At 49.8% G+C, this 27932-nt stretch overlaps 1 protein-coding gene across 1 annotated transcript in view; it reads right to left on the bottom strand.

Moving 5' to 3' along the window:
• The window catches only part of ETV6 (ETS variant transcription factor 6), a 63381-nt gene extending 57189 nt beyond the window's left edge, over positions 1 to 6192 (bottom strand). The window contains exon 1 of the mRNA XM_063929258.1: positions 5798 to 6192. Within this exon, the coding sequence (XP_063785328.1) occupies positions 5798 to 5824 (27 nt within the window). The 5' untranslated portion in view covers positions 5825 to 6192. The remainder of the gene's footprint in view (positions 1 to 5797) is intronic.
• Positions 6193 to 27932: the final 21740 nt, after the last annotated feature.

Raw genomic sequence — 27932 nt, 5'->3', positions numbered from 1 at the left:
TTTTGCTTTACTTACAAACATGAATACACACACACACATAAATCTTTTTTTTTTTTCTCATCATCTGATATCACAAGAGAATTTATTGTGGTCAGCGGTTGCGAAAACCCTCCGCGCTGTGATTTCCAGGCAGGCCAAACTGCCATGAGTTCCGCCAACTTTATTTATTTGCTACTCGGACCGGGGGAGGGGGGGGGGGCAAGAAGGAAGCGAGATAATCCGACCATACAGCGTATTTACATCAACCTTAAACATCTTTATTATCTGACAATATAATATCACTTCCTTTTCGGACGAACGCACAGCACAACAGGGAGAAATACATCAACCGACCTCACTGCCCTTTGTGCCCACGGCAAACTCAGGTCACTCGTACACTTCACCTTCACCGCCACTTTGCCTTAGGGCCGACTCGCTCTGCGTAATATGTAAATAAATGCATCAAACTTTATTTGTAAGGTGACGCAGGTTCCGGAGCAGGGAACAATCACATAGAACAAACAAGACCTAAGAGAAAGGAACGCAGAAGTCATGTGAGGAGGTGTCTGGTGTAATCGTACAGGACAGAGCATCACGTAAGGATCACGCAGCTGGAGACAGCACAAAGCATGGGCATCTGCGGAGTGGGGAGGCGGCAGATGTGAGATGTAGGGTTCAGAGGGTCCTGCTTGTAAGCTCTTTCTGCACCCTCTAGAATCTAACTTTTCCCACCAACCACTTGTCCCGCCAACTGCCCCTGGCTCCCTCTGCCCCATCCATCTAGAGTCTAGATGGATGGGGCAGAGGGAGACAGGGGCAGTTGGTGGGACAAGTGGTATGAGATGTATCAGGTGAGGGCCAGGTATTGTAGGAACTGGAGAAAAGTTGGATTTTCAGAGACTGCTTGAAGAAGTAAAGGGGAGCCTTGTCAGTGCCACCAATGATAAGCGTGGGAGGTTGAGTGTTGGGGTTATCAGGGGTGCAGGTCTGAGGAAGGTTGAAGAGGGAGAAAGAGGATGTGTCTGGAGACAAGGTGAGATGTATATGTTGGTGGTGGTGAAAGTGGTGGTGGGTTGGAGCTGGTGAGGACATTGATGGTGAAGAGCTTGAAATGGTTCCTGGGGTGGAGATGGGGATCCAGCAGTGATATATACAAAGGGATGTAGCAGAGGTAGAGTACCTAGGGCACAAGATCAATCTCGCTGCAATATTTAGGATGGATTCCAGCTGGAGAATCCGTAGCGGGGAAGGTTGGAGGTGGCAGATGGCGAGGGAGTGGTTCAGGAATTTGCCAATGTTTTGTGTTAGGAAGGGGTGCATTTTTTCAATGGCTATAAGCTGGAGAGCAGGACAGGGTCAGGGACTGTGTGTGGGGAGTGAAGTTGAGAGAGGAATCGAAGATGGCGCCAAGGCAGCGGGTTTGGGTAACAGGAAGGAGCGAGATGGTGAAGGAGACGGAGGAGGGGGTTGTATAGGGTAGTCACTACCTGTTTCCTCAAGGAATTCTGCACAGGTGCTCACCACTCAGACTTAGACCATAGACAAATGGAGGAGAAAGATGATGAGACCAGGTCAGGGGCTGCAGGGTCAGGGAGTGGATCAGTAATGGTTATACTAAAAGAAGATCTAATAATAAATCAGAATACACAGTCATCGGGTACAGGCAAGGTCAGGAATAAAGCAATGGTCAGGGCTGGTGGCATACAAGTAAGGTCATGGTCAGGGCTGTTGGAGTACAAGTAAGGTCATGGTCAGGGCTGGTGGAGTACAAGCAAGGTCATGGTCAGGGCTGGTGGAGTACAAGCAAGGTCATGGTCAGGGCTGGTGGAGTACAAGCAAGGTCATGGTCAGGACTGGTGGAGTACAAGCAAAGTCAGGGCTGGTGGAGTACAAGCAAGGTCATGGTCAGGGCTCGTGGAGTACAAGCAAGGTTAGGGAATCCGACAAAGTCAGAAGATATAAATCAACAAAGATTCAGCACCCAGCACTTTGAATCTACAGTATAATGGGCAAGGAGTACCAATGTGCCTGAACCTGCTGGGCATGTGCCTGAAAATTACTCGTTGAGGTTCATTTATTTTTCTGACTTAATGAATAAAGATCCCTTGGTTTAGATCACAGGTTCTCAAACTCGGTCCTCAGGACCCCACACGGTGCATGTTTTGCAGGTCTCCTCATAGAATCACAAGTGAAATAATTAGCTCCACCTGTGGATCTTTTAAAATGTGTCAGTGAGTAATTAATACACCTGTGCACCTGCTGGGTTACCTGGAAAACATGCACTGTGTGGGGTCCTGAGGACCGAGTTTGAGAACCTGTGGTCTAGATAGTAGCAATTAGTCCCCAATTTGAGAAAGATACTTTTCCTCTTACATTAACTGGCCAGAGAGGAAAAAAGGTAAAATAAAACAATACATTTTTGGATCTCTATTGACTTTCTCCTATCATGGCGTAAAAAAAAAAAAATGATGAAAGAGGGGCCAGCAGCTGCAGCCCCCATAGGCTTCTATGGAGGATGCGATGCCGTAAAATTTACCAATCACCGGAATGTGAAACAACAAAAGATGGCGTTAGCCTTTTGCCTATGGGCTACAGATCGCAAACTTAGCCAGCAGGGGGTCCAGTTGGACACTCCGAGCACATTGCAGGGACGGACTACTTTCTCAGCCCCTGGTGTGCGCACCTTGATACGTGCAGGCGGTATAATCCCATAATGCATTGTGATTCTGTGCACAAATATCGCACCCAAATTGCATTGCGTATGTGATTATTGGGAAACAAGCGAGTAATGCTACTGGACGGTCGGACTAGTTATAACACAGCCATGATACAGGGGCACCCAGGGCAGAGGGGGGGGCAAGTTCGGATTATACAGGCTTGGTCTGATCCAGGGGGCGAGTTTGAGCCAGCCATGGAGGAGTGAAACGCAGTGGCACGCAGAATGGTTTTGCAAGCTGGCATGGCCTCACCAGGCGTATGGAACACGGAAAGTTATATCTTATTTAAAAAGTAAATAACGTATCCCAAGTGTAAAGGAGAATGGCGATGTTCAGCAGAGTTCAAGAAAACACGAAGCGCAGCCCCGATCACCGCGTCCCTGCCACCGTCGTCACACATTACTCGTTTCTCAGGTGAGATCACCTGACGGACAGGAAGCTGCGGCCTCCAAGGGTTTAACCCAGATCATTTCCTTGTGAAGGAGCGTCTGCAACAAATGCTGCTGCAACAGCGTTTCAGAAGATCAAGCTCGGCGGCTGCAGTCTTGCAGTGAGCCAGTTGTAACTGCAGTCACCAAACCAGAACGACAGACGCAGCCTCCATAATAACTGTGCCAAGGTAGAGTAAGGTGGCACTCTGGCAAGCTGCAAAGGATTCTGGGAATAGTGTTATTAATGAGCAGAGGGCGGGGTAACTCAGTACAGGGGACGTAGGTGCCCTGCAAGGAGCTCGGTGTCACCTACAGCTGAATAGTCTATAATTACTGGCGGCTGCTAAGTATTACTCTGTTTACAGTGTATTTACGGCTGTAACTAACGTGTGTAATCCCGGGAATTAGCGCTACTGGAGTTATGTACTAAACAGAGGTGACAAGACACGGACTGCAGGCCAATGGGGGAATTCTACGCTAAAACCACAGCAACCAGCCAAATACTGGCTTTCATTATACAATCAGTGCAAGACAGATAAAAGCCGCTCGCTGATTGGATGCCGAGGTTTCAGCACAAAGGGGTAAATTTGCTATCCTTTTGGTCGCATGCTGGGGGCCGCCCATCGCTAGGCAAGGCCGCTCAGCATACTGACCGGCGCCCCCCCCCCCCCTTCGACAAGCAGAAATTGCGATCGCTTCGCAATTTCTGCTTGTCAGCAGAAATTAAAGATGACTCCTGCCGGCGCAGCTTAGCTGCGGCCTCAGGAGTCCCGGTGCTATTTTACCTGTCGCGGCGGCTGCGTGTTACGTCACGCAGCCGCTGCGACCACTCCCCCGATACGCCCCTGTTCGCGCTGTCGCTTTGCCCCCGCAATGCTCCGTCTCCTCCCTGGAAACGCAGCGTTGCCGCCCCCCCCCCCCCCTGCCAACCCGCGACCGCCTGATTGACAGGCAGAGGCGAACGCATTTTCTGCGCCCCCCCCCTGCAGAAAGTGCACATGCATGCGCTGTACAAGCGCTGAGTATGCGCCCGCGGGCCCACCGCAAAAATTCTGGTTGGATCGCGATTTGCGATCCAACCTGAATTAACCCCATTACCTGGAATATGATTGGTTGCTATGGCAACATCCCATCTTAAATAGAACTCCCATCTTAGTAAATTTACCCCAACGTCACCACTTTGAGCAATGGTATTAAACTGTCATCACAGAGTTCAAACAATTCCTTCCTGCAGACGTCCATAAGTAGCCTCTGGTCTTCCTGTACAGGCAGGTGCAAAGGGCACGGGCCACGTGGGCTGCTCGGCTTCCCTCCTGAAAGGGTTAATGCTCTCTCTCTAGACCTGGAAATACAGATATGGTGCAGAACGTTGTCAGGGCTGATCCTGCCTGAATATGACATAATGTATTGTAGTATATATGTGCATTGGAAGGTGGCGGGTCTCTATCTTGCATCATCAGGGGAATGTGAGAGCCATCTCCTAAATTACAATGTATATGCTATATACACTGGTGGGCCCATGCATGGGGCCAGGGCCATAGCGGACATGCTTTGGATTATATTATATGTGTTTTATTCTGTATCGGCCTCATTTTTACCTGTGTGAGGTAAGAGTAGGACGTCGGGTACTCAGCCAAACTTTCCGTTTCACCCCATTTGCAGATGTAATAATCGGGCAGCGTGTGGGTAAACCCGATTTTTCCCCCTGGGTCGATTTCTCGGAGGAAAAAAAATGTAAAATAAAATATCAACTGATTTTTCAAAAATGTGTCAAAAATAAAATAAAGACACAGATATCGGGACTTTCCAATAGGCAAATAATCGCCCCAATAAAAATAAATCGGGCAGTGTGTACCTAGTTTGACACACGGGGTATCGGCGGCCAGTACTCCGGAGTTTCAAAAACAAAGCGACGCCTTTTCAGGGAAATCAAAAATGTTCCTTTATAGGAACAGCAAGAAGCAAAATACGTTTTTCGGTGCATGCGGAATATTAAATTCACTTTTGCCCGATTGTATTTAACCCCTTCAGTGCCAGGCACACCAAGAGCGATATTGGGGCGTCACGTGTGGAGAAGTTAACCCTTTCTGAATTGACATGGGGGGGTACAAAACAAAACACTGGTATAAAAACTAAACCCAACACTCCCCCAAAAAATAAAACATTTCAGCGTTGCGGAATGAGGAAGCAAAAATAAAAAATGACATAAAATCTACAACGAGGAAAAAATTCATAAACGGTCAGCTCTTGAGATCACACAACTCTGCGTTCTGTCGACTTGACGGTATCGATAAAGTATACAAATGCGGAAAGCAGGATGTAAATAATAAAATATTGAACGCCTGGGCAATCCGTGCCCCCCCCCCCTCCCTACATTACTTCCACAACGCACACAGTGCAGGAGACTGTACAGCCCTCTCCCGGCCACATGTTACAGACAACACGGATATAATGTGATTATTCTGTAGGGAACAAAAATAAATAAAAACAACTTTTTGTTGCTCCTGCGCCATTGCGTGAACGTCACATCATTATCAGTAATGGAACTATCAACTGTTTATATTGGGGGGGTTTTCTATTGCCCAAAACACACACTTCCCTATGGGCAAGGGTAACAGCCTGCCCAGTGCCAGGAGCAGAGAAGGGCACCCTGGGGTGCTGCTCACTTACCTTAATGCAAAACTGTGCAGAAGACATTGCCAGCAATCAGGATAGCCCCTCTGTCTGCTGCAGTGAGGGGGGGCAGACACCGGCTCCCATCAGCCCCCCCTGGCTCCCAGAAGTTAGCACATTGTATCCCTGGGTGCTGGAGTTGGGGTGCAGGGATGCAGGCTACCCCTGGGGGGTGCAGGACAGGGGGGCCCCACAGGTTTGGGCTGCTGGTGCCTGTGTTTTGGGATCTCTGTGTTTTTTTCTGTTTTCCTTCCTGGAAGAGAGAAGTGGAGGCAGAAGTGAGTCCCCCCTCCTTCCCCCCCTTCCTCCCTCATTGATCACAGTGCAAGTCCTGAAACTGACGTGTATTCCCAGCACAAGGCTCTGCCAGCTCTGCCTCTTAAAGGGCCAGCAGCACCAGGAAGCCCAGTCTGGGAAGTGGCAGCAGGGGGAGGGAGGGGGAGGTGGGGGAGGATGGAAGTGGGCTGTGGAGGTAAATGGGAGGGGGGTTTGAGTGGCCTGAGAGAGGGGGAGGGGCAGGTAGGGCAGGAGTGATAGAGGGAGGAGGGGTAATAAACAAAAAAAAAAGAAGAGTGGGAAGTAACATAAGAGGAGCTGAGCAGAGTGCAAGCTCTTCAGCCTCCTGTGTCATTAATTTCTTTGTTTTCCTTATTAACCCCTTATCTGTAAGATGAAGCGACCATGATGAGGTCACAGTCTAATCCTGCTGCCCTATAGAGGCAGGGGCAGAACTCCCAGGGGTCAGTGTGCTCTGTGTATAACAGGGGCAGAACTCCCAGGGGTCAGTGTGCTCTGTGTATAACAGGGGCAGAACACCCAGGGGTCAGTGTGCTCTGTGTATAACAGGGGCAAAACACTCAGGGGTTAGTGTGCTCTGTGTATAACGGGCAGAACACCCAGGGGTCAGTGTGCTCTGTGTATAACAGGGGCAGAACACCCAGGGGTCAGAGTGCTCTGTGTATAACACCCAGGGGTCAGTGTGCTCTGTGTATAACAGGGGCAGAACACTCAGGGGTCAGTGTACTCTGTGTATAACAGGGGCAGAACACCCAGGGGTCAGTGTGCTCTGTGTATAACAGGGGCAGAACACCCAGTGGTCAGAGTGCTCTGTGTATAACACCCAGGGGTCAGTGTGCTCTGTGTATAACAGGGGCAAAACACTCAGGGGTCAGTGTGCTCTGTGTATAACAGGGGCAGAACACCCAGGGGTCAGAGTGCTCTGTGTATAACAGGGGCAGAACACCCAGGGGTCAGAGTGCTCTATGTATAACAGGGGCAGAACACCCAGGGGTCAGTGTGCTCTGTGTATAACAGGGGCAGAACACCCAGGGGTCAGTGTGCTCTGTGTATAACAGGGGCAGAACACCCAGGGGTCAGAGTGCTCTGTGTATAACACCCAGGGGTCAGAGTGCTATGTGTATAACAGGGGCAAAACACTCAGGGGTCAGAGTGCTCTGTGTATAACAGGGGCAGAACACCCAGGGGTCAGTGTACTCTGTGTATAACAGGGGCCAAACACTCAGGGGTCAGTGTGCTCTGTGTATAACAGGGGCAAAACACTCAGGGGTCAGAGTGCTCTGTGTATAACAGGGGCAGAACTCCCAGGGGTCAGTGTGCTCTGTGTATAACAGGGGCAAAACACTCAGGGGTCAGAGTGCTCTGTGTATAACAGGGGCAGAACACCCAGGGGTCAGTGTGCTCTGTGTATAACACCCAGGGGTCAGTGTGCTCTGTGTATAACACCCAGGGGTCAGTGTGCTCTGTGTATAACACCCAGGGGTCAGAGTGCTCTGTGTATAACAGGGGCAGAACACCCAGGGGTCAGTGTGCTCTGTGTATAACACCCAGGGGTCAGTGTGCTCTCTGTATAACACCCAGGGGTCAGAGTGCTCTGTGTATAACAGGGGCAGAACACCCAGGGGTCAGTGTGCTCTGTGTATAACACCCAGGGGTCAGTGTGCTCTGTGTATAACACCCAGGGTCAGTGTGCTCTGTGTATAACAGGGGCAAAACACCCAGGAGTCAGTGTGCTCTGTGTATAACAGGGGCAGAACACCCAGGGGTCAGTGTGCCCTGTGTATAACAGGGGCAGAACACCCCAGGGTGTATAACGGGCAGAACACCCAGGGATCAGTGTGCTCTGTGTATAACAGGGCAGGGGCAGAAGAAGACTCGGGTATGTAGATTGCACTGACTCAGTGTGTCAGGGTGATACAATGGGGTGTGGTTCATAAGGTCGACAGGGACGCTAGGCCGTCAGGGTCTCTATGTCGACACGGTCTAGGTCGACAGGTCGAAAGGTCAGAATGAGTTTTTAATGTTTTTTTGGTGTCGTTTTCTCCGTACAGTGGAAGTCATTCAGACCTGATCGCACGCTATGTTTTTTTGCAGCGCTGCAATCAGGTCAGATGCTCCGCGATGCGCTGGCTCCCCCTCCCCCCCCCCCCCCCCCCAGCAACTGGGATCGCCGGATAGCTACAGGTTTAACGAAGAAAGCTATCGCCCGGGCGATCGCAAAAAGATTGACAGGAAGAGGCCGTTTGTGGGTGTCAACTGACCGTTTCTGGGGAGTGCCCGGAGAAACGCAGGCGTGTCCAGACGTTTGGTGGGAGGATTCCTGACGTCAGCTCCTGACCGGATCAAAAACTCATGTTGACCTTTTGACCTGTCGACCTAGAACATGTCGACCTAGAGACCCTGTCGACCTTGATACCCTGCCCACCTAGTTACTGTCGACAAATAGTGGTCGACCTAAACATTGTCGACCTAGAGACCGGATCCCATACACTGTTGCAGCTGAATAACACTGTGATGTGTGAATAATAGGATGTGATGATGGTCAGATAATAAAGTCCAGAACATGGGCGGTGTTTACACTGGGGGGGGGGATTCGGGGAGGATCAGAGACTCATCAGGACACAGGGGTCAGGCAGAGAGAGCAGCGTGGGCCCTTTAAGAAGAGTTACCCGGAAATGTCAGCTCATGTTGCAGAGAGAGAGAGCTGGGAAATGAGGAAGAAGGGGGGAGGGGGCTGGCAGGAGGGGGAGGGGGGCAGGTAGTGGCAGGGGATTGGTGCATGGGCTGTCATGTGATAAATACTAAATAAACAAGTAGCAGATTGTGAAGCAATAGACAAAAGACAGACAGAAAATTGTTACTATAAGAACCTTTTTATTATTTAACATTTATTTATATCGCGCCAGCATGTTCCCTTGCGCTTTGGGGAACGCTCACTCTATCCGCAAGGATACATGTGGCGAAAGCAAGATGGTCTATGGACGCATTCGCAGTGAGCACCGGAGGGCTCAGTAAGCACAAAATGTCCGACCATTGGCAGTGCATGGAATGCCCCCTCAGCGATGCGCAGCGCAGGCATATTATGGCTGCTCGTGTGTAAGGCTTAATATGGTACGATGACAGCGATGGAGGTGACATCCTGTGTGTGAGAGAAGAAGAGCGCGTGACATTCTGTGTGTGAGAGAGAGAGGAAGAGAGAGTGACATCCTGTGTGTGAGAGAGAAAGAGAGCATGACATCCTGTGTGTGAGAGAGGAAGAGAGCGTGACATCCTGTGAGAGAGGAAGAGAGCGTGACATCCTGTGTGTGAGAGAGGAAGAGAGCGTGACATCCTGTGTGTGAGAGAGGAAGAGAGCGTGACATCCTGTGTGTGAGAGAGGAAGAGAGCGTGACATCCTGTGTGTGAGAGAGGAAGGGAGCGTGACATCCTGTGAGAGAGGAAGAGAGCGTGACATCTTGTGTGTGAGAGAGGAAGAGAGCGTGACATCCTGTGAGAGAGGAAGAGAGCGTGACATCCTGTGTGTGAGAGAGGAAGGGAGCGTGACATCTTGTGTGTGAGAGAGGAAGAGAGCGTGACATCCTGTGTGTGAGAGAGGAAGGGAGTGTGACATCCTGTGTGTGAGAGAGGAAGGGAGCGTGACATCCTGTGTGTGAGAGAGGAAGAGAGCGTGACATCCTGTGTGTGAGAGAGGAAGAGAGCGTGACATCCTGTGTGTGAGAGAGGAAGGGAGTGTGACATCCTGTGTGTGAGAGAGGAAGAGAGCGTGATATCCTGTGTGTGAGAGAGGAAGGGAGCGTGACATCTTGTGTGTGAGAGAGGAAGAGAGCGTGACATCCTGTGTGTGAGAGAGGAAGAGAGCGTGACATCCTGTGTGTGAGAGAGGAAGAGAGCGTGACATCCTGTGTGTGAGAGAGGAAGAGAGCGTGACATCCTGTGTGTGAGAGAGGAAGGGAGTGTGACATCCTGTGTGTGAGAGAGGAAGAGAGCGTGACATCCTGTGTGTGAGAGAGGAAGGGAGCGTGACATCTTGTGTGTGAGAGAGGAAGAGAGCGTGACATCCTGTGTGTGAGAGAGGAAGAGAGCGTGACATCCTGTGTGTGAGAGAGGAAGAGAGCGTGACATCCTGTGTGTGAGAGAGGAAGATAGCGTGACATCCTGTGAGAGAGGAAGAGAGCGTGACATCCTGTGTGTGAGAGAGGAAGGGAGCGTGACATCCTGTGAGAGAGGAAGAGAGCGTGACATCCTGTGTGTGAGAGAGGAAGGGAGCGTGACATCCTGTGTGTGAGAGAGGAAGGGAGCGTGACATCTTGTGTGTGAGAGAGGAAGAGAGCGTGACATCCTGTGTGTGAGAGAGGAAGGGAGTGTGACATCCTGTGTGTGAGAGAGGAAGAGAGCGTGACATCCTGTGTGTGAGAGAGGAAGAGAGCGTGACATCCTGTGTGTGAGAGAGGAAGAGAGCGTGACATCCTGTGTGTGAGAGAGGAAGAGAGCGTGACATCCTGTGTGTGAGAGAGGAAGGGAGTGTGACATCCTGTGTGTGAGAGAGGAAGGGAGCGTGGCATCTTGTGTGTGAGAGAGGAAGAGAGCGTGACATCCTGTGTGTGAGAGAGGAAGAGAGCGTGACATCCTGTGTGTGAGAGAGGAAGGGAGCGTGACATCCTGTGAGAGAGGAAGAGAGCGTGACATCCTGTGTGTGAGAGAGGAAGGGAGCGTGACATCTTGTGTGTGAGAGAGGGAGAGAGCGTGACATCCTGTGAGAGAGGAAGAGAGCGTGACATCCTGTGTGTGAGAGAGGAAGGGAGCGTGACATCCTGTGTGTGAGAGAGGAAGGGAGCGTGACATCTTGTGTGTGAGAGAGGAAGAGAGCGTGACATCCTGTGTGTGAGAGAGGAAGGGAGTGTGACATCCTGTGTGTGAGAGAGGAAGAGAGCGTGACATCCTGTGTGTGAGAGAGGAAGGGAGCGTGACATCCTGTGTGTGAGAGAGGAAGAGAGCGTGACATCCTGTGTGTGAGAGAGGAAGAGAGCGTGACATCCTGTGTGTGAGAGAGGAAGGGAGCGTGACATCTTGTGTGTGAGAGAGGAAGAGAGCGTGACATCCTGTGTGTGAGAGAGGAAGAGAGCGTGACATCCTGTGTGTGAGAGAGGAAGAGAGCGTGACATCCTGTGTGTGAGAGAGGAAGGGAGCGTGACATCTTGTGTGTGAGAGAGGAAGGGAGCGTGACATCCTGTGTGTGAGAGAGGAAGAGAGCGTGACATCCTGTGAGAGAGGAAGAGAGCGTGACATCCTGTGTGTGAGAGAGGAAGGGAGCGTGACATCTTGTGTGTGAGAGAGGAAGAGAGCGTGACATCCTGTGAGAGAGGAAGAGAGCGTGACATCCTGTGTGTGAGAGAGGAAGGGAGCGTGACATCTTGTGTGTGAGCCAGGAAGAGAGCTTGACATCCTGTGAGTGAGAGAGGAAGATACATCACAGCTGCCAGGCTATTAACCAACCAGCCCCGTTCTAGCCACATAACACCCATCCTCTACTCCCTTCACTGGCTGCCTGTACGATGGCGAATCATCTTCAAGATTGGCTTACTGAGTTTCAAAGCATTACATGACCAAGGCCCAAGGTACCTGAAACAACTTCTGACCCCATACTGCCCCACTCCATTACTGCGATCTGTAGATGAAGGACTTTTAGCAGTACCTAGAATCTCCCGTAATTCATCTGCGGGTCGAGCTTTTAGTCATGCGGCTCCGACTCTATGGAACTCACTTCCCCGCACAGTGCGAGAGGCCCCAACTATAGAATCCTTCAAAAGTAGACTCAAGACTTTCCTGTTTACTCAAGCATTTCCATAATGTCCCTTTTAGTATCTTTGTGCTTCTGTATTTTATGAAAATGTACTTCATTATTTTCTGTACTATATTATGCTATGTATCTGTTAAGCGCCTTGAGTCCTATTGGAGAAAGAGCGCTATATAAATAAAATTATTATTATTATTATCCTGTGTGTGAGAGAGGAAGAGAGCGTGACATCCTGTGAGAGAGGAAGAGAGCGTGACATCCTGTGTGAGAGAGAGGAAGAGAGCGTGACATCCTGTGTGTGAGAGAGGAAGGGAGCGTGACATCTTGTGTGTGAGAGAGGAAGAGAGCGTGACATCCTGTGAGAGAGGAAGAGAGCGTGACATCCTGTGTGTGAGAGAGGAAGAGAGCGTGACATCCTTTGGGGGAGAGAGAGAGGAAGAGAGCGTGACATCCTGTGTGTGAGAGGAAGAGAGCGTGACATCCTGTGGGAGAGAGAGAGGAAGAGAGTGTGACATCCTGTGTGTGAGAGAGGAAGAGAGTGTGACATCCTGTGTGTGAGAGAGGAAGAGAGCATGACATCCTGTGTGTGAGAGAGGAAGAGAGTGTGACATCCTGTGTGTGAGAGAGGAAGAGAGCGTGACATCCTGTGTGTGAGAGAGGAAGACAGCATGACATCCTGTGTGTGAGAGAGGAAGAGAGTGTGACATCCTGTGTGTGAGAGAGGAAGAGAGCGTGACATCCTGTGTGTGAGAGAGGAAGAGAGCGTGACATCCTGTGGGGGAGAGAGAGAGGAAGAGCGCGTGACATCCTGTGTGTGAGAGAGGAAGAGAGTGACATCCTGTGTGTAAGAGAGGAAGAGAGCATGACATCCTGTGTGTGAGAGAGGAAGAGAGCGTGACATCCTGTGGGGGAGAGAGAGAAGAAGAGCGCGTGACATCCTGTGTGTGAGAGAGGAAGAGAGCGTGACATCCTGTGGGGGAGAGAGAGAGGAAGAGCGCGTGACAGCCTGTGTGTGAGAGAGGAAGAGAGTGTGACATCCTGTGGGAGAGAGAGATAGGAAGAGAGCGTGACATCCTGTGGGAGAGAGAGAGAGGAGGAGAGCGTGACATCCTGTGTGTGAGAGAGGAAGAGAGCGTGACATCCTGTGTGTGAGAGGGGAAGAGAGAGTGACATCCTGTGTGTGACAGAGGAAGAGAGCGCGACATCCTGTGTGTGAGAGAGAGAGGAAGAGCGTGTGACATCCTGTGTGTGAGAGAGGAAGAGAGTGTGACATCCTGTGAGAGAGGAAGAGAGCGTGACATCCTGTGGGAGAGAGAGGAAGAGCGCGTGACATCCTGTGTGTGAGAGAGGAAGAGAGTGACATCCTGTGTGTGAGAGAGGAAGAGAGCGTGACATCCTGTGTGTGAGAGAGGAAGAGAGCGTGACATCCTGTGTGAGAGAGAGGAAGAGAGCATGACATCCTGTGGGGGAGAGAGAGAGAAAGAGAACGTGACATCCTGTGAGAGAGAAAGAGAGCGTGACATCCTGTGTGTGAGAGAGGAAGAAAGCGTGACATCCTGTGGGGGATAGAGAGAGGAAGAGCACGTGACATCCTGTGTGTGAGAGGAAGAGAGCGTGACATCCTGTGGGAGAGAGGAAGAGAGTGTGACATCCTGTGTGTGAGAGAGGAAGAGAGTGTGACATCCTGTGTGTGAGAGAGGAAGAGAGCGTGACATCCTGTGTGTGAGAGAGGAAGAGAGCATGACATCCTGTGTGTGAGAGAGGAAGAGAGTGTGACATCCTGTGTGTGAGAGAGGAAGAGAGCGTGACATCCTGTGTGTGAGAGAGGAAGACAGCATGACATCCTGTGTGTGAGAGAGGAAGAGAGTGTGACATCCTGTGTGTGAGAGAGGAAGAGAGCGTGACATCCTGTGTGTGAGAGAGGAAGAGAGCGTGACATCCTGTGGGGGAGAGAGAGAGGAAGAGCGCGTGACATCCTGTGTGTGAGAGAGGAAGAGAGTGACATCCTGTGTGTAAGAGAGGAAGAGAGCATGACATCCTGTGTGTGAGAGAGGAAGAGAGCGTGACATCCTGTGGGGGAGAGAGAGAAGAAGAGCGCGTGACATCCTGTGTGTGAGAGAGGAAGAGAGCGTGACATCCTGTGGGGGAGAGAGAGAGGAAGAGCGCGTGACAGCCTGTGTGTGAGAGGAAGAGAGCGTGACATCCTGTGGGAGAGAGAGAGGAAGAGAGTGTGACATCCTGTGTGTGAGAGAGGAAGAGAGCATGACATCCTGTGTGTGAGAGAGGAAGAGAGTGTGACATCCTGTGTGTGAGAGAGGAAGAGAGCGTGACATCCTGTGTGTGAGAGAGGAAGACAGCATGACATCCTGTGTGTGAGAGAGGAAGAGAGTGTGACATCCTGTGTGTGAGAGAGGAAGAGAGCGTGACATCCTGTGTGTGAGAGAGGAAGAGAGCGTGACATCCTGTGGGGGAGAGAGAGAGGAAGAGCGCGTGACATCCTGTGTGTGAGAGAGGAAGAGAGTGACATCCTGTGTGTAAGAGAGGAAGAGAGCATGACATCCTGTGTGTGAGAGAGGAAGAGAGCGTGACATCCTGTGGGGGAGAGAGAGAAGAAGAGCGCGTGACATCCTGTGTGTGAGAGAGGAAGAGAGCGTGACATCCTGTGGGGGAGAGAGGGAGGAAGAGCGCGTGACAGCCTGTGTGTGAGAGAGGAAGAGAGTGTGACATCCTGTGGGAGAGAGAGATAGGAAGAGAGCGTGACATCCTGTGGGAGAGAGAGAGAGGAAGAGAGCGTGACATCCTGTGTGTGAGAGAGGAAGAGAGCGTGACATCCTGTGTGTGAGAGGGGAAGAGAGAGTGACATCCTGTGTGTGACAGAGGAAGAGAGCGCGACATCCTGTGTGTGAGAGAGAGAGGAAGAGCGTGTGACATCCTGTGTGTGAGAGAGGAAGAGAGTGTGACATCCTGTGAGAGAGGAAGAGAGCGTGACATCCTGTGGGAGAGAGAGGAAGAGCGCGTGACATCCTGTGTGTGAGAGAGGAAGAGAGTGACATCCTGTGTGTGAGAGAGGAAGAGAGCGTGACATCCTGTGTGTGAGAGAGGAAGAGAGCGTGACATCCTGTGTGAGAGAGAGGAAGAGAGCATGACATCCTGTGGGGGAGAGAGAGAGAAAGAGAACGTGACATCCTGTGAGAGAGAAAGAGAGCGTGACATCCTGTGTGTGAGAGAGGAAGAAAGCGTGACATCCTGTGGGGGATAGAGAGAGGAAGAGCACGTGACATCCTGTGTGTGAGAGGAAGAGAGCGTGACATCCTGTGGGAGAGAGGAAGAGAGTGTGACATCCTGTGTGTGAGAGAGGAAGAGAGTGTGACATCCTGTGTGTGAGAGAGGAAGAGAGCGTGACATCCTGTGTGTGAGAGAGGAAGAGAGCATGACATCCTGTGTGTGAGAGAGGAAGAGAGTGTGACATCCTGTGTGTGAGAGAGGAAGAGAGCGTGACATCCTGTGTGTGAGAGAGGAAGAGAGCGTGACATCCTGTGGGGGAGAGAGAGAGGAAGAGCGCGTGACATCCTGTGTGTGAGAGAGGAAGAGAGTGTGACATCCTGTGTGTGAGAGAGGAAGAGAGCATGACATCCTGTGTGTGAGAGAGGAAGAGAGTGTGACATCCTGTGGGGGAGAGAGAGAGCAAGAGCGCGTGACATCCTGTGTGTGAGAGAGAGAGGAAGAGCGCGTGACATCCTGTGTGTGAGAGAGGAAGAGAGTGTGACATCCTGTGGGAGAGAGAGATAGGAAGAGAGCGTGACATCCTGTGGGAGAGAGAGAGAGGAAGAGAGTGTGACATCCTGTGTGTGAGAGAGGAAGAGAGTGTGACATCCTGTGTGTGAGAGGGGAAGAGAGAGTGACATCCTGTGTGTGACAGAGGAAGAGAGCGCGACATCCTGTGTGTGTGAGAGAGAGAGAGGAAGAGCGTGTGACATCCTGTGTGTGAGAGAGGAAGAGAGTATGACATCATGTGGGAGAGAGAGAGAGGAAGAGAGCGTGACATCCAGTGGGAGAGAGAGGAAGAGAGTGTGACATCCTGTGGGAGAGAGAGGAAAAGAGCGTGACATCCTGTGTGTGAGAGAGGAAGAGATAGTGACATCCTGTGTGTGAGAGAGGAAGATACTGTGTGACATCCTGTGGGGGAGAGAGAGAGGAAGATAGCGTGACATCCTGTGAGAGAGGAAGAGAGCGTGACATCCTGTGTGTGAGAGAGGAAGAGAGCATGACATCCTGTGGGGGAGAGAGAGAGGAAGAGAGCGTGACATCCTGTGAGAGAGGAAGAGAGCGATTTTCCTGTTGGAGAGAGGGGAAGAGAATATGACATCCTGTGTGGGGAGAGAGAGGAAGAAAGCGTTCCATCCTGTGGGAGTAAGATTAAAAGAGAGGTGACATCCTGTGTGAGATAGAGAGTGTGACATCCTGCGAGAGAGGAAGACAGAAAAACATCCTGTTGGAGAGAGAGGAAGAGAGCGTGACATCATGTGGGGGAGAGAGAGGAAGAGAGCGTGACATCCTGTGGGGGAGAGAGAGCAAGAGAATGTGACATCCTGTGTGAGAGGGGAAGAGAGCGTGACATCCTGTAGGGGAGAGAGAAAGAGGAAGAGAGCATGACATTCTGCGAGAGAGAGGAAGAGCGTGTGACATTCTGTGGGAGAGAGAGAGGAAGAGAGCGTGTCATCCTGTGGAAGAGAGAGGAAGAGGGTGACACTCTGTTGGTAGAGAAAGGAAGAGAGAGTGTCATCCTGTAGAAGAGAGAGGAAGAGACCGTGACATCCTGGTGGAAAGGAAGAGAAAGTGACATCCTCTGTGAGCGGGAGGAAAACAGCGTGACATCTTGTGGGAGAAGAATAGAGACTGACATCCTGTGTGAGAGGAAAAGAGCATGACATCCTGTCGGAGAGGAATAGAGAGTGACATCCTGTGTGAGAGGAAGAGAGCGTGACATCCCGTGGAAGAGGAATAGAGAGTTACTTCCTGTGGAAGAGGAATAGAGAGTGACTTCCTGTGGAAGAGGAATAGAGCATGACTTCCTTTGGAAGAGGAATAGAGCGTGATATCCTGTGGGATAGAGGAAGAGAGAGTGACTTCCTGTGGGAGAGGAAAAGAGAGTGATATCCTGTGGGAGAGGAAAAGAGAGTGACATCCTGTGGAAGAGAAAAGCGTGACTTCCTGTGGGAGAGGAATAGAGTGTGATATCCTATGAGAAAGAGGAAGAAAGCATGGCATCCTGTGAGATAGAGGAAGAGAGCGTGGCATCCTGTGAGATAGAGGAAGAAAGCGTGGCATCCTGTGAGATAGAGGAAGAGAGCGTGGCATCCTGTGAGATAGAGGAAGAGAGCGTGGCATCCTGTGAGATAGAGGAAGAAAGCGTGGCATCCTGTGAGATAGAGGAAGAGAGCGTGGCTTCCTGTGAGATAGAGGAAGAGAGCGTGGCATCCTTTGAGATAGAGGAAGAGAGCGTGGCATCCTGTGAGATAGAGGAACAGAGCGTGGTATCCTGTGAGATAGAGGAAGAGAACGTGACATCCTGTGAGATAGAGGAAGAGAATGTGACATCCTGTGGGAGAGAGGAAGAGAGAGGGACTTCCTGTGGGAGAGGAATAGAGTGTGATACCCTGTGAAAGAGAGAACGAGAGAGTGACATCCTGTGAGATAGAGGAATAGCGAGTGACATCCCGTGAGATAGAGGAATAGCGAGTGACATCCTGTGAGATAGAGGAAGAGAGCGTGGCATCCTGTGAGATAGAGGAAGAGAGCGTGGCATCCTGTGAGATATAGAAAGAGAGCGTGGCATCCTGTGAGATAGAGGAATAGCGAGTGACATCCTGTAGAAGAGGAAAGCGTGACATCCTGTGAGATAGAGGAATAGATTGTGACATCCTGTGGGAGAGGAAGAGAGCGTGGCATCCTGTGGAAGAGGAAAGCGGGACATCCTGTGGGAGAGGTATAGAGTGTGATATCCTATGAGATAGAGGAAGAGAGCGTTGCATCCTGTGAGATAGAGGAAGAGAGTGTGGCATCCTGTGAGATAGAGGAGGAGAGCGTGGCATCCTGTGAGATAGAGGAAGAGAGCGTGGCATCCTGTGAGATAGAGGAAGAGAGCGTGGCATCCTGTGAGATAGAGGAAGAGAGCGTGGCATCCTGTGAGATAGAGGAAGAGAGCGTGGCATCCTGTGAGATAGAGGAAGAGAGCGTGGCATCCTGTGAGATAGAGGAAGAGAGCGTGGCATCCTGTGAGATAGAGGAAGAGAGCGTGGCATCCTGTGAGATAGAGGAAGAGAGCGTGGCATCCTGTGAGATAGAGGAAGAGAGCGTGGCATCCTATGAGATAGAGGAAGAGAGCGTGGCATCCTGTGAGATAGAGGAAGAGAGCGTGGCATCCTGTAGAGTCGGCGTCTCAGCGCTTGTACTCCCCATCATACAGTGGAGAACAAAGGGAAGGCTGAGATTTAATTTTCATATTTCCACAACCGCTATGTAGAGAGCGGCCATATGAACGACCATCTGTGAATCACGCCCTAACCTTCGTCTGAATCTATGCGCTGGTATTTATAGCATAAAGCAGTAAAGATAAATCAGTAACGTATACTCCCTATACACAATGAGGCTGGATGCAGGAACAGAGACTCCGCAGTATATAGGACGTATTCCCTTCTTCCCGGCAGTTACACCACTTTCATTTCCTGCATTTAGCCAGGAAACTGAACAATTCCCCCGGCAGACGGTGCAGCTGGTTTCGTCTTACAGTCCTTTGGCTCACTAAGATCTGGACACCTGCCCATCCCATGTTTTCAGCCTCTTTGGTTTATTACCTCCATCGTTAATATAACTGGTCGCCGGGTCACTCTAGTTCTCCGTATTCCTTAAATGGGCATGCACCGGGGTATATGCTGGCAATGGTTTCCCTCCTACCTGCGGTGGTGGTGTTTGGAGGGGGGGGGGGATTACCGTAGTGATTGCCGACTGCAAATAGCCACAGCCCGGCACACCATGCAGTGTGTCGCGGTGCATCATGCCGCATCGTAAGATGAACATGGCTACATCTGTAGGTTGTTTATTGAGGGTGTTGTGATAAGTTCACTGGAATAGTTGTGGAACGTAGATATATATGCCCCAGGTTTCTTACCTATGTGTTTTAAACCCCCTGGAATCAGTGCTTAAAGTGGTCCTAGAGAGGTGGTGGAACTCCCCCCCCCTCCTCCCCCCCGGTGTCCATGAAATAAAGGTATTGTGCGCGCCTACAGGGCGTGGTCTAAAAAAAGAGGCGTGATCACACAATAGTAATAATGCCCACAGTAGTAGCACCCCTAATACACATAATGCCCACAGTAGTAGCACCCCTAATACACATAATGCCCACAGTAGTAGCACCCCTAATACACATAATGCCCACAGTAGTGGCACCCCTAATACAATGCCCACAGTAGTAGTGCTCCTTATGTAATGTCCACTGTACTGGTAATGCCCACAGTGGTAGTGCCCCTTATATAGAGCCCATAGTAGTAGTGCCCCTTATGAAGTGCCCCCTTTACAATGCCATCATTAGTAGTGCCCCCATTAGTAATGCACTTCATGGTAATGCCCCTGTGTAGTATTGCCCCCAGTAGTAATGGCGCCTGTAGTAATGCCCCCAGTCATTTAGCCCCAGTAGTTATTCCCCTGTAGTTTAGCCCCTGCAGGTATGTCCCCAGTAGTTTAGCCCACCAGTAGTAATGCCCCCAGTAGATTTGCCCCCGTAGTTGTAGTTTAGCCCACATGTAGTTTGCCCCCGGTAGTTAGCCCCTGTTAGTAATGCCCCCAGTAGTTATGCCCAGTAGTAATGCCCCCTGTAGTTTGCCCCCAGTAGAAGCACTCACGCATATTTAAAAACAAAACACAATACTGCAAAGCACCGCTCCTGTGTCCGAACGCTGTAGTCCTTCCAGCGTCCACTCCTCAGCACTATGAGAGAGACGTCATGACGTCTCTCCCATAGCGCACACTGACAGAGCCGGGAGCCAGAGCTCAGTAGTGCGCTCCTGCCACCAGCTTCCGCTGTGGAGAGATAGACAGGTGCCCGCTGGTAACACAATCTCATCAGGCGCCCAGCATCTCCCTGCAATGCCGGGCACACATCGGGTTAGGTGAGCCGGAGGAGGCGGAACGCAGGAACTGACGGAATGCAGTTCCGCCCCGTTCCGGCTCACTTTAACCCCTGCCTGGAATATTACATAGTAACACATACCCCTTTTCCATCTGTAGCACGGGTCGCAGCCGGTAGCCTGACACGGCTGCGACCTGTGCTACAGCCCCTTTTCCCACAGCGCTCACCAACTCGGCATATTACCGGGTCTGTGACGCTGCTGCTGACGCAGCAGGGGCGGCGCTGGGAGATCACATGATCTCCCAGCGCCGCCCTTCCATTCACTGTGAACAGGAGCCGTGTCGCCGTTCACACTACACTGCTTACCAAGTTGAACACGTGATCAACCCGGCAAGATACCCGGGTAGGATTCCCGGATCACTTGATCCGGGAATTTGCCGGAGGGGCCGTTTCCACTACGAAAAAACACGGGTAAATGCGCGTTGAGGACTGTGATGAAGCCCCCAAGCATTTACCCGTGTTTTTAAAGGTAGTGGAAAAGGGGTATAAGTAACATAGTATCTAAGGTTGAAAAAAGACAATTTGTCCATCGAGTTCAACCTATTTGTGGTCTCCTATGCACAATTATTTGGTATAAAATTTTGGTTGATGCTGATGTCAGCCATCACGTTTTATCCCTCTTTTTTATAGTAACTATAGTGCATGACTACGCACCATAACCCTGGATATCCTTATCCATTAGGAATTTATCTAACCCATTCTTAAAGGTGTTGACTGAGTTGGCCATTACAACTCCCTCTGGCAGGGAATTCCAAACACGTATCGTCCTTACCGTGAAAAAGCCTTTACGCCGTATTGTGCGGAATCTCCTCTCCTCTAACCTGAGCGAGTGTCCACGTGTCCTCTGTGCTGATCTTATAGAAAACAGGTCCCTCCCGAGCTCTGTGTATTGACCCCTTATATATTTGTAGACGTTGATCATGTCCCCTCTTAATCTCCTCTTTTCCAGTGTAAACATGCCTAGTCTTGCAAGCCTTTCCTCGTATTCCAGCGTCTCCATGCCCTTAATTAGTTTGGTCGCCCGCCTCTGAACCTTTTCTAGCTCCAGGATATCCTTTTTGTAGTATGGTGCCCAAAATTGCACACAGTATTCAAGATGTGGCCTCACAAGTGATTTATATAACGGGAGTATAACACTCTCATCCCTAGAATCAATTCCCCGTTTTATGCATGCTAATATCTTATTAGCCTTCTTTGCTGCAATCCTACTTTGGGTACTACTGCTTAGTTTGCTATCTATGAAAACACCTAAATCCTTTTCCAGTATCCCTTAATTCTACCCCATTCAGTATGTAGGTGTTATTTTTGTTCTTGCTACCACAGTGCATTACCTTACATATTGTGTTGGTTCTGCTGAGAGCTTTTCATAAGAACTGGATAAGGGTCCTGGGTTTGGATGTGAGAAGAGAGGGTGGGTTCTCCATCCATTTAGGCCGAGTTTGGGTCTTTGGGCTATTAGCCTCACAGAAGGCTAATTAAGGCTTTCAGCTGTATGGGTGACTCATAAAGACTGTCAACCTGATCATTGCTCTCTCACACTGCCTAGGGAAAGATGAAAGACTATGGAATCTCTATAAGAGAGAAATCTGCTATTGCAAACCTGTGAGCTGTGCCTGGTAAGCTTCTCCTTGTTTTGTTTTTAGTGAGTTAGGATTATCCTGTGTTTAGTTAGTGCCAGGCGGCAAGGTATTATGATGTTACCTCTCCGGTACCGCGGGTGCTTCAGACTCAACTGACGGAACAGAATCCTCCTACAGTGTTGTGCATCGGTGCAGCGCCGGATTTACCGCTAGGCAAAAAGGCACCTGCCTAGGGCCTGCAGATGTCAGGGGGCCCGTGACCAGGTTCATAGAGAGGGCATTTGCAGCGGAGCACTGACCTGGATTGCTGCAGTCAGACTCCGGCAGACAGCTGTCTAATCGCAGCGATGACAGCCTGCCGGCAGTGCTGGGTGCTGCTAGCGTGCATGCTAGTTCCTTCTTCCGCATCGCGCACGAGGGAGAAGTGGAGTCGGGAGGCTCGGGTCACGCATATATATATATATATATATATATATATATATATATAGACGAAGATCAGAACCATGACCGAAACGTTGATGTGAACTGCATGTTGATGGTCTGATTAAATTACTCTTTTTTTGCTGCTTGAAGACTGGTGAACGCTCCCTTATTTGGAAATTACGTTGGAGTGGGGACTTTTCTCCCTCATTGGATGTCACCCCAGCAATATTGGCCCTCATTCCGAGTTGTTCGCTCGCAAGGCGATTTTAGCAGTATTGCACACGCTAAGCCGCCGCCTACTGGGAGTGAATCTTAGCTTCTTAAAATTGCGAACGATGTATTCGCAATATTGCGATTACACACCTCGTAGCAGTTTCAGAGTAGCTTCAGACTTACTCGGCATCTGCGATCAGTTCAGTGCTTGTCGTTCCTGGTTTGACGTCACAAACACACCCAGCGTTCGCCCAGACACTCCTCCGTTTCTCCAGCCACTCCCGCGTTTTTTCCGGAAACGGTAGCGTTTTTGTCCACACGCCCATAAAACGCCGTGTTTCCGCCCAGTAACACCCATTTCCTGTCAATCACACTACGATCGCCGGAGCGAAGAAAAAGCCGTGAGTAAAAATCCTATCTTCATAGCAAATTTACTTGGCGCAGTGGCAGTGCGGACATTGCGCATGCGCACTAAGCGGAAAATCGCTGCGATGCGATGAAATTTACCGAGCGAACAACTCGGAATGAGGGCCATACATTGCTCAAAAAAATAAAGGGAACACTTAAACAACACAATGTAACTCCAAGGCAATCACACTTCTGTGAAATCAAACTGTCCACTTAGGAAGCAACACTGATTGACAATCAATTTCACATGCTGTTGTGCAAATGGAATAGACAACAGGTGGAAATTATAGGCAATTAGCAAGATACCCCCAATAAAGGAGTTATTCTGCAAATGGTGACCACAGACCACTTCTCTTTCTGGCTGATGTTTTGGTCATTTTTGAAAGCTTGCGGTGCTTTCACTCTAGTGGTAGCATGAGACGAAGTCTACAACCCACACAAGTGTCTCAGGTAGTGCAGCTCATCCAGGATGGCACATCAATGCGAGCTGTGGCAAGAAGGTTTGCTACTCTGTAGGCGTAATGTCCAGAGCATGGAGGCGCTACCAGGAGACAGGCCAGTACATCAGGAGACGTGGAGGAGGCCGTAGGAGGGCAACAACCCAGCAGCAGGACCCCTACCTCCGCCTTTGTGCAAGGAGGAACAGGAGGAGCACTGCCAGAGCCCTGCAAAATGACCTCCAGCAAGCCACAAATGTGCATGTGTCTACTCAAACGATCAGAAACAGACTCCATGAGGGTGTAAAAGGGCCCGACAACCACAGGTGGGGGTTGTGCTTACAGCCCAACACCGTGCAGGACGTTTGGCATTTGCCAGAGAACACCAAGATTGGCAAATTCGCTACTGGCGCCCTGTGCTCTTCACAGATGAAAGCAGGTTCTCAGTGAGCACATGTGACAGACGTGACAGAGTCGGGAGACGCCAAGGAGAACGTTCTGCTGCCTGCAACATCCTCCAGCATGACCGGTTTGGCAGTGAGTCAGTAATGGTGTGGGGTGGCATTTCTTTGGGGGGCCGCACAGCCCTCCATGTGCTCGCCAGAGGTAGCCTGACTGCCATTAGGTACCGAGATGAGATCCTCAGACCCCTTGTGAGACCATATGCTGGTGCGGTTGGCCCTGGGTTCCTCCTAATGCAAGACAATGCTAGACCTCATGTGGCTGGAGTGTGTCAGCAGTTCCTGCAAGACGAAGGCATTGATGCTATGGACTGGCCCGCCCGTTCCCCAGACCTGAATCCAATTGAGCACATCTGGGACATAATGTCTCGCTCCATCCACCAACTGTCCAGGAGTTGGCGGATGCTTTAGTCCAGGTCTGCGAGGAGATCCCTCAGGAGACCATCCGCCACCTCATCAGGAGCATGCCCAGGCATTGTAGGGAGGTCATACAGGCACGTGGAGGCCACATACACTACTGAGCCTCATTTTGACTTGTTTTAAGGACATTACATCAAAGTTGGATCAGCGTGTAGTGTGTTTTTCCACTTTAATTTTGAGTGTGACTCCAAATCCAGACCTCCATGGGTTAATAAATTTCCATTGATAATTTTTGTGTGATTTTGTCGTCAGCACATTCAACTATGTAAAGAACAGAGTATTTAATAAGAATATTTCATTCATTCAGATCTAGGATGTCTTATTTTAGTGTTCCCTTTTTTTTTGGAGCAGTATATATATATATATATATATATACAAATATATATATATATATATATATATATATAGACGAAGGTCAGAACCATGACCGAAACGTTGATGTGAACTGCATGTTGATGGTCTGATTAAATTACTCTTTTTTGCTGCTTGAAGATTGGTGAATGCTCCCTTATTTTGGAAATGACGTTGGAGTGGGGACTTTTCTCCCTCATTGGATGTCACCCCAGCAGTATATATATGATATACGTGAGTGTGGACCCCCTATTTCTATACAAATAAGGACAGGAGCGCCTCCTAGTGCAAATAAATTATTGATAACACCACAGTGCCTGAATTCCCAATTAGAGGGGACCGGTACCATATATGATACATAAATAGGATTATCTCAGGTTCTTTCATGTGAAGTTTCAGAAATGTTTAATACAGAGCCAGAATACATAAAAGATAAAATGATTTCCCGACAGCCCGGATACCGGTGGCGAGCACAGCGTTTCCCCTCGGGGACTCGCTAAACTCGCCACACTTTGGGTCTGGCATGGCCAACAACCACGTGGATCGGAGAATTCACCGCCGATACACGCGCTTTGTCGAATTTGCGGGCATTTTCACCTGTTTTTAGGAAGATGGATCAAAAAATGGCTGAAAACGCCCGCTATTGAATACATATAGGTCGAATTAGTGCCGATTTTCCGACTGTCGGAAAATTTGTCTCTAATTGAATATCCCCCATAGTGTCTTATCTGAATACCAGCAGATATTACCCTAGGGCGATATCTACTAGTATTCAGATACTAGTAGATATCGTTACCTAGCGATCGCCTCTGCCTGATTGACAGGCAGAGGCGTTTGCTGGGTGGCACGGCGGCATTTAGCCGTTTTTGGGGCGCGGTCCGGCCAACGCAGGCGTGGCTGGACCGTGCGGGGGGCGGGCCTCAGCGGCTGCGTGACATCACACGCAGCCGCTGCGACCCGGGGCAGTGACGAGTAACTCCCGGCCAGCTGCAGGAGCTGCGCTGGTAGAGAGTTACTCTTCAAGTACAAAAGCATTGCCGCTGCGCGATGCTTTTGTACTTGTGGGGGGGGGGCGGTCTGACATGCGATCAGCTACGAACAACTCGGAATGACCCCCAATGTTCCTGTGTTTCTAATGTAAATTGGATTACACTGTGTTTCTGTTTTTTTTGCGTTTTATTTTTTATGTATTCTGGATCTGTGTTAAAAATTCCCAAAACTTCACATTTTTGGCAATTTCGTGTGGATTATTGAAAGAACCTGAGATAAGTCTTTTTATGTATCATATATGGTACGGGTCCACTCATATTGTGTATTTAGGCACTGTGGTGCTGTCAATATTGTATTTGCACTAGGAGGCGCTCCTGTCCCTTTTGTATTATAGGTTGGAGGATTTGGTGAATACCAGGAGAAGGGGCCTTGCTGCCCCGGGATTGGGGATTTTCCTGTGCTAAAATTTCCATTTGTGGACTGTCGGTGCACATTCTGTACACTGGCCTAGCGCTTGAATTGTCTCTTCTTTTATATATATATATATATATATATATATACATATATACATATGGTCTGCATACCGCCAGTCGGGATCCCGGCGATCACAATACAGACGCCGGAGTCCCAACAAGCGTTGAAGCACTGATGACAGAATACCGGCAACACAGGCTATTCTCCCTCCGTGGGTGTCCATTGTAGCAAGCACAGCGAACCCGCAAGGGGCTTTCAAGCCAGGGCCGTATCTAGGTGTGTGCCAATGGTGCCTTGCCCACAGCACACATGCTATGAGGACGCACCATCGGCAGCCCCCACCCCCCCACCCGCTACATGTGCGCTGCCTCGTGTAGCAGAGGTGCCGGCTGCGTCTCAGGTACTCGATCTCCTGCGCGGGTCACATGGACTGGGCTGCGCACTACTGTGTGTTGTGATAACCTCGTGGTAGATGATAGGTGCAGCGCCCGCTTCTATCACGTGATTCATATCCCGCTGCCGCCGGCACAGCTAGCATGCAATGAGTTATGTACCGCCGTGCTGGCTGTCTCCCTTCCCACAGCTGAGCATTCATGTGCCAGTCTTCCATGTATCCTATAGTGACGCTTTTTTCTTATTGCAGCTTCCTGGCACCCAGTCACCACTCGAATCTTGCACTTTCAGTCTGCCTGCCTAATGTGTAAAAAGGGGGACTCTGCCTACCGTAATGTGTAAAAAGGGGGACTCTGCTGCCTAATTTATAAAAAAGGGGGACACTGCCTGCCTAATGTGTAAAAAGGGGACTCTGCCTGCCGTAATGTGTAAAAAGGGGGACTCTGCCTGCCGTAATGTGTAAAAAGGGGGACACTGCTGCCTAATTTGTAAAAAAAGGGGGACTCTGCTGCCTAATGTGTAAAAAGGGGGACTCTGCTGCCTAATGTGTAAAAAGGGGGACTCTGCTGCTGTAATGTGTAAAAAAGGGGGACTCTGCCCGTGTAATGTGTAAAAGGGAGCTCTGCCTGACGTAATGTGCAAAAGGGAGCTCTGTGGCCACACCCCTTCTCCATGAAGCCACTCCCCTATATTTTTGGCACTCGCCTACAGGGCGCACTGGCCCTGTTTTGTATGTGGGGGGTGTGCCGATACGGTTTCTTGCACACAGCACTAAAATGTCTAGTTACGGCGCTGTTTCTAGCGTTCGCCCTGCTGCCGACATTCTGGTAGCCGGGATGCCGCTGTCGGAATACTGACGGCCGTCGGTATATCATACTGAATCCATCCACTTTATCACTTTTCAAGGCTTAGTACATCTCCCCCATATCTTTTACTAGCTGTTCTACTTGTTCTTCGCACGGGAGTGTCTGATTCTCACGGTTGTACACAGGAGTGTTAATACAGGTTGAGTATACCTTATCCAAAATGCTTGGGACCAGAGGTATTTTGGATATGGGATTTTTCCGTATTTTGGAATAATTGCATACCAGAATGAGATATCATGGAGATGGGACCTAAATCTAAGCACAGAATGCATTTATGTTTCATATACACCTTATACACACAGCCTGAAGGTCATTTTAGTCAATATTTTTTATAACTTTGTGCATTAAACAAAGTGTGTGTACATTCACACAATTCATTTATGTTTCATATACACCTTATACACACAGCCTAAAGGTCATTTAATACAATATTTTTAATAACTTTGTGTATTAAACAAAGTCTGTGTACATTGAGTCATCAAAAAACAAAGGTTTCACTATCTTACTCTCACTCAAAAAAGTCCGTATTTCGGAATATTCCGTATTTCGGAATATATGGATATGGGATACTCAACCTGTAATTTGGTAAATCTATAGAGATGTGAATGTGAGACGTCTTAATGTAAGTAAATATTAATCCCTGGTTCTTGGCGTTCCCCGAGGAGCCCCCGTAGCAGATACGGTAAAAAGTGACAGGAACATTTTTGTAATTTAGTAAACTCAACACACTGGAGGTGCGATCCAAATTTTTATCCGATTGTCCATTTGGGCGTTATCGTTCATGCAACGCAAGATGCGCATCGGTAATGATGTCATTATGTTATCCCCCTTTTCATCCCG

The sequence above is a fragment of the Pseudophryne corroboree genome, chromosome 6, assembly GCF_028390025.1.
Source record: "Pseudophryne corroboree isolate aPseCor3 chromosome 6, aPseCor3.hap2, whole genome shotgun sequence".
NCBI classification, from domain to species: Eukaryota; Metazoa; Chordata; class Amphibia; order Anura; family Myobatrachidae; genus Pseudophryne; species Pseudophryne corroboree.
This window is presented reverse-complemented; position numbering and strand designations above follow the sequence as displayed.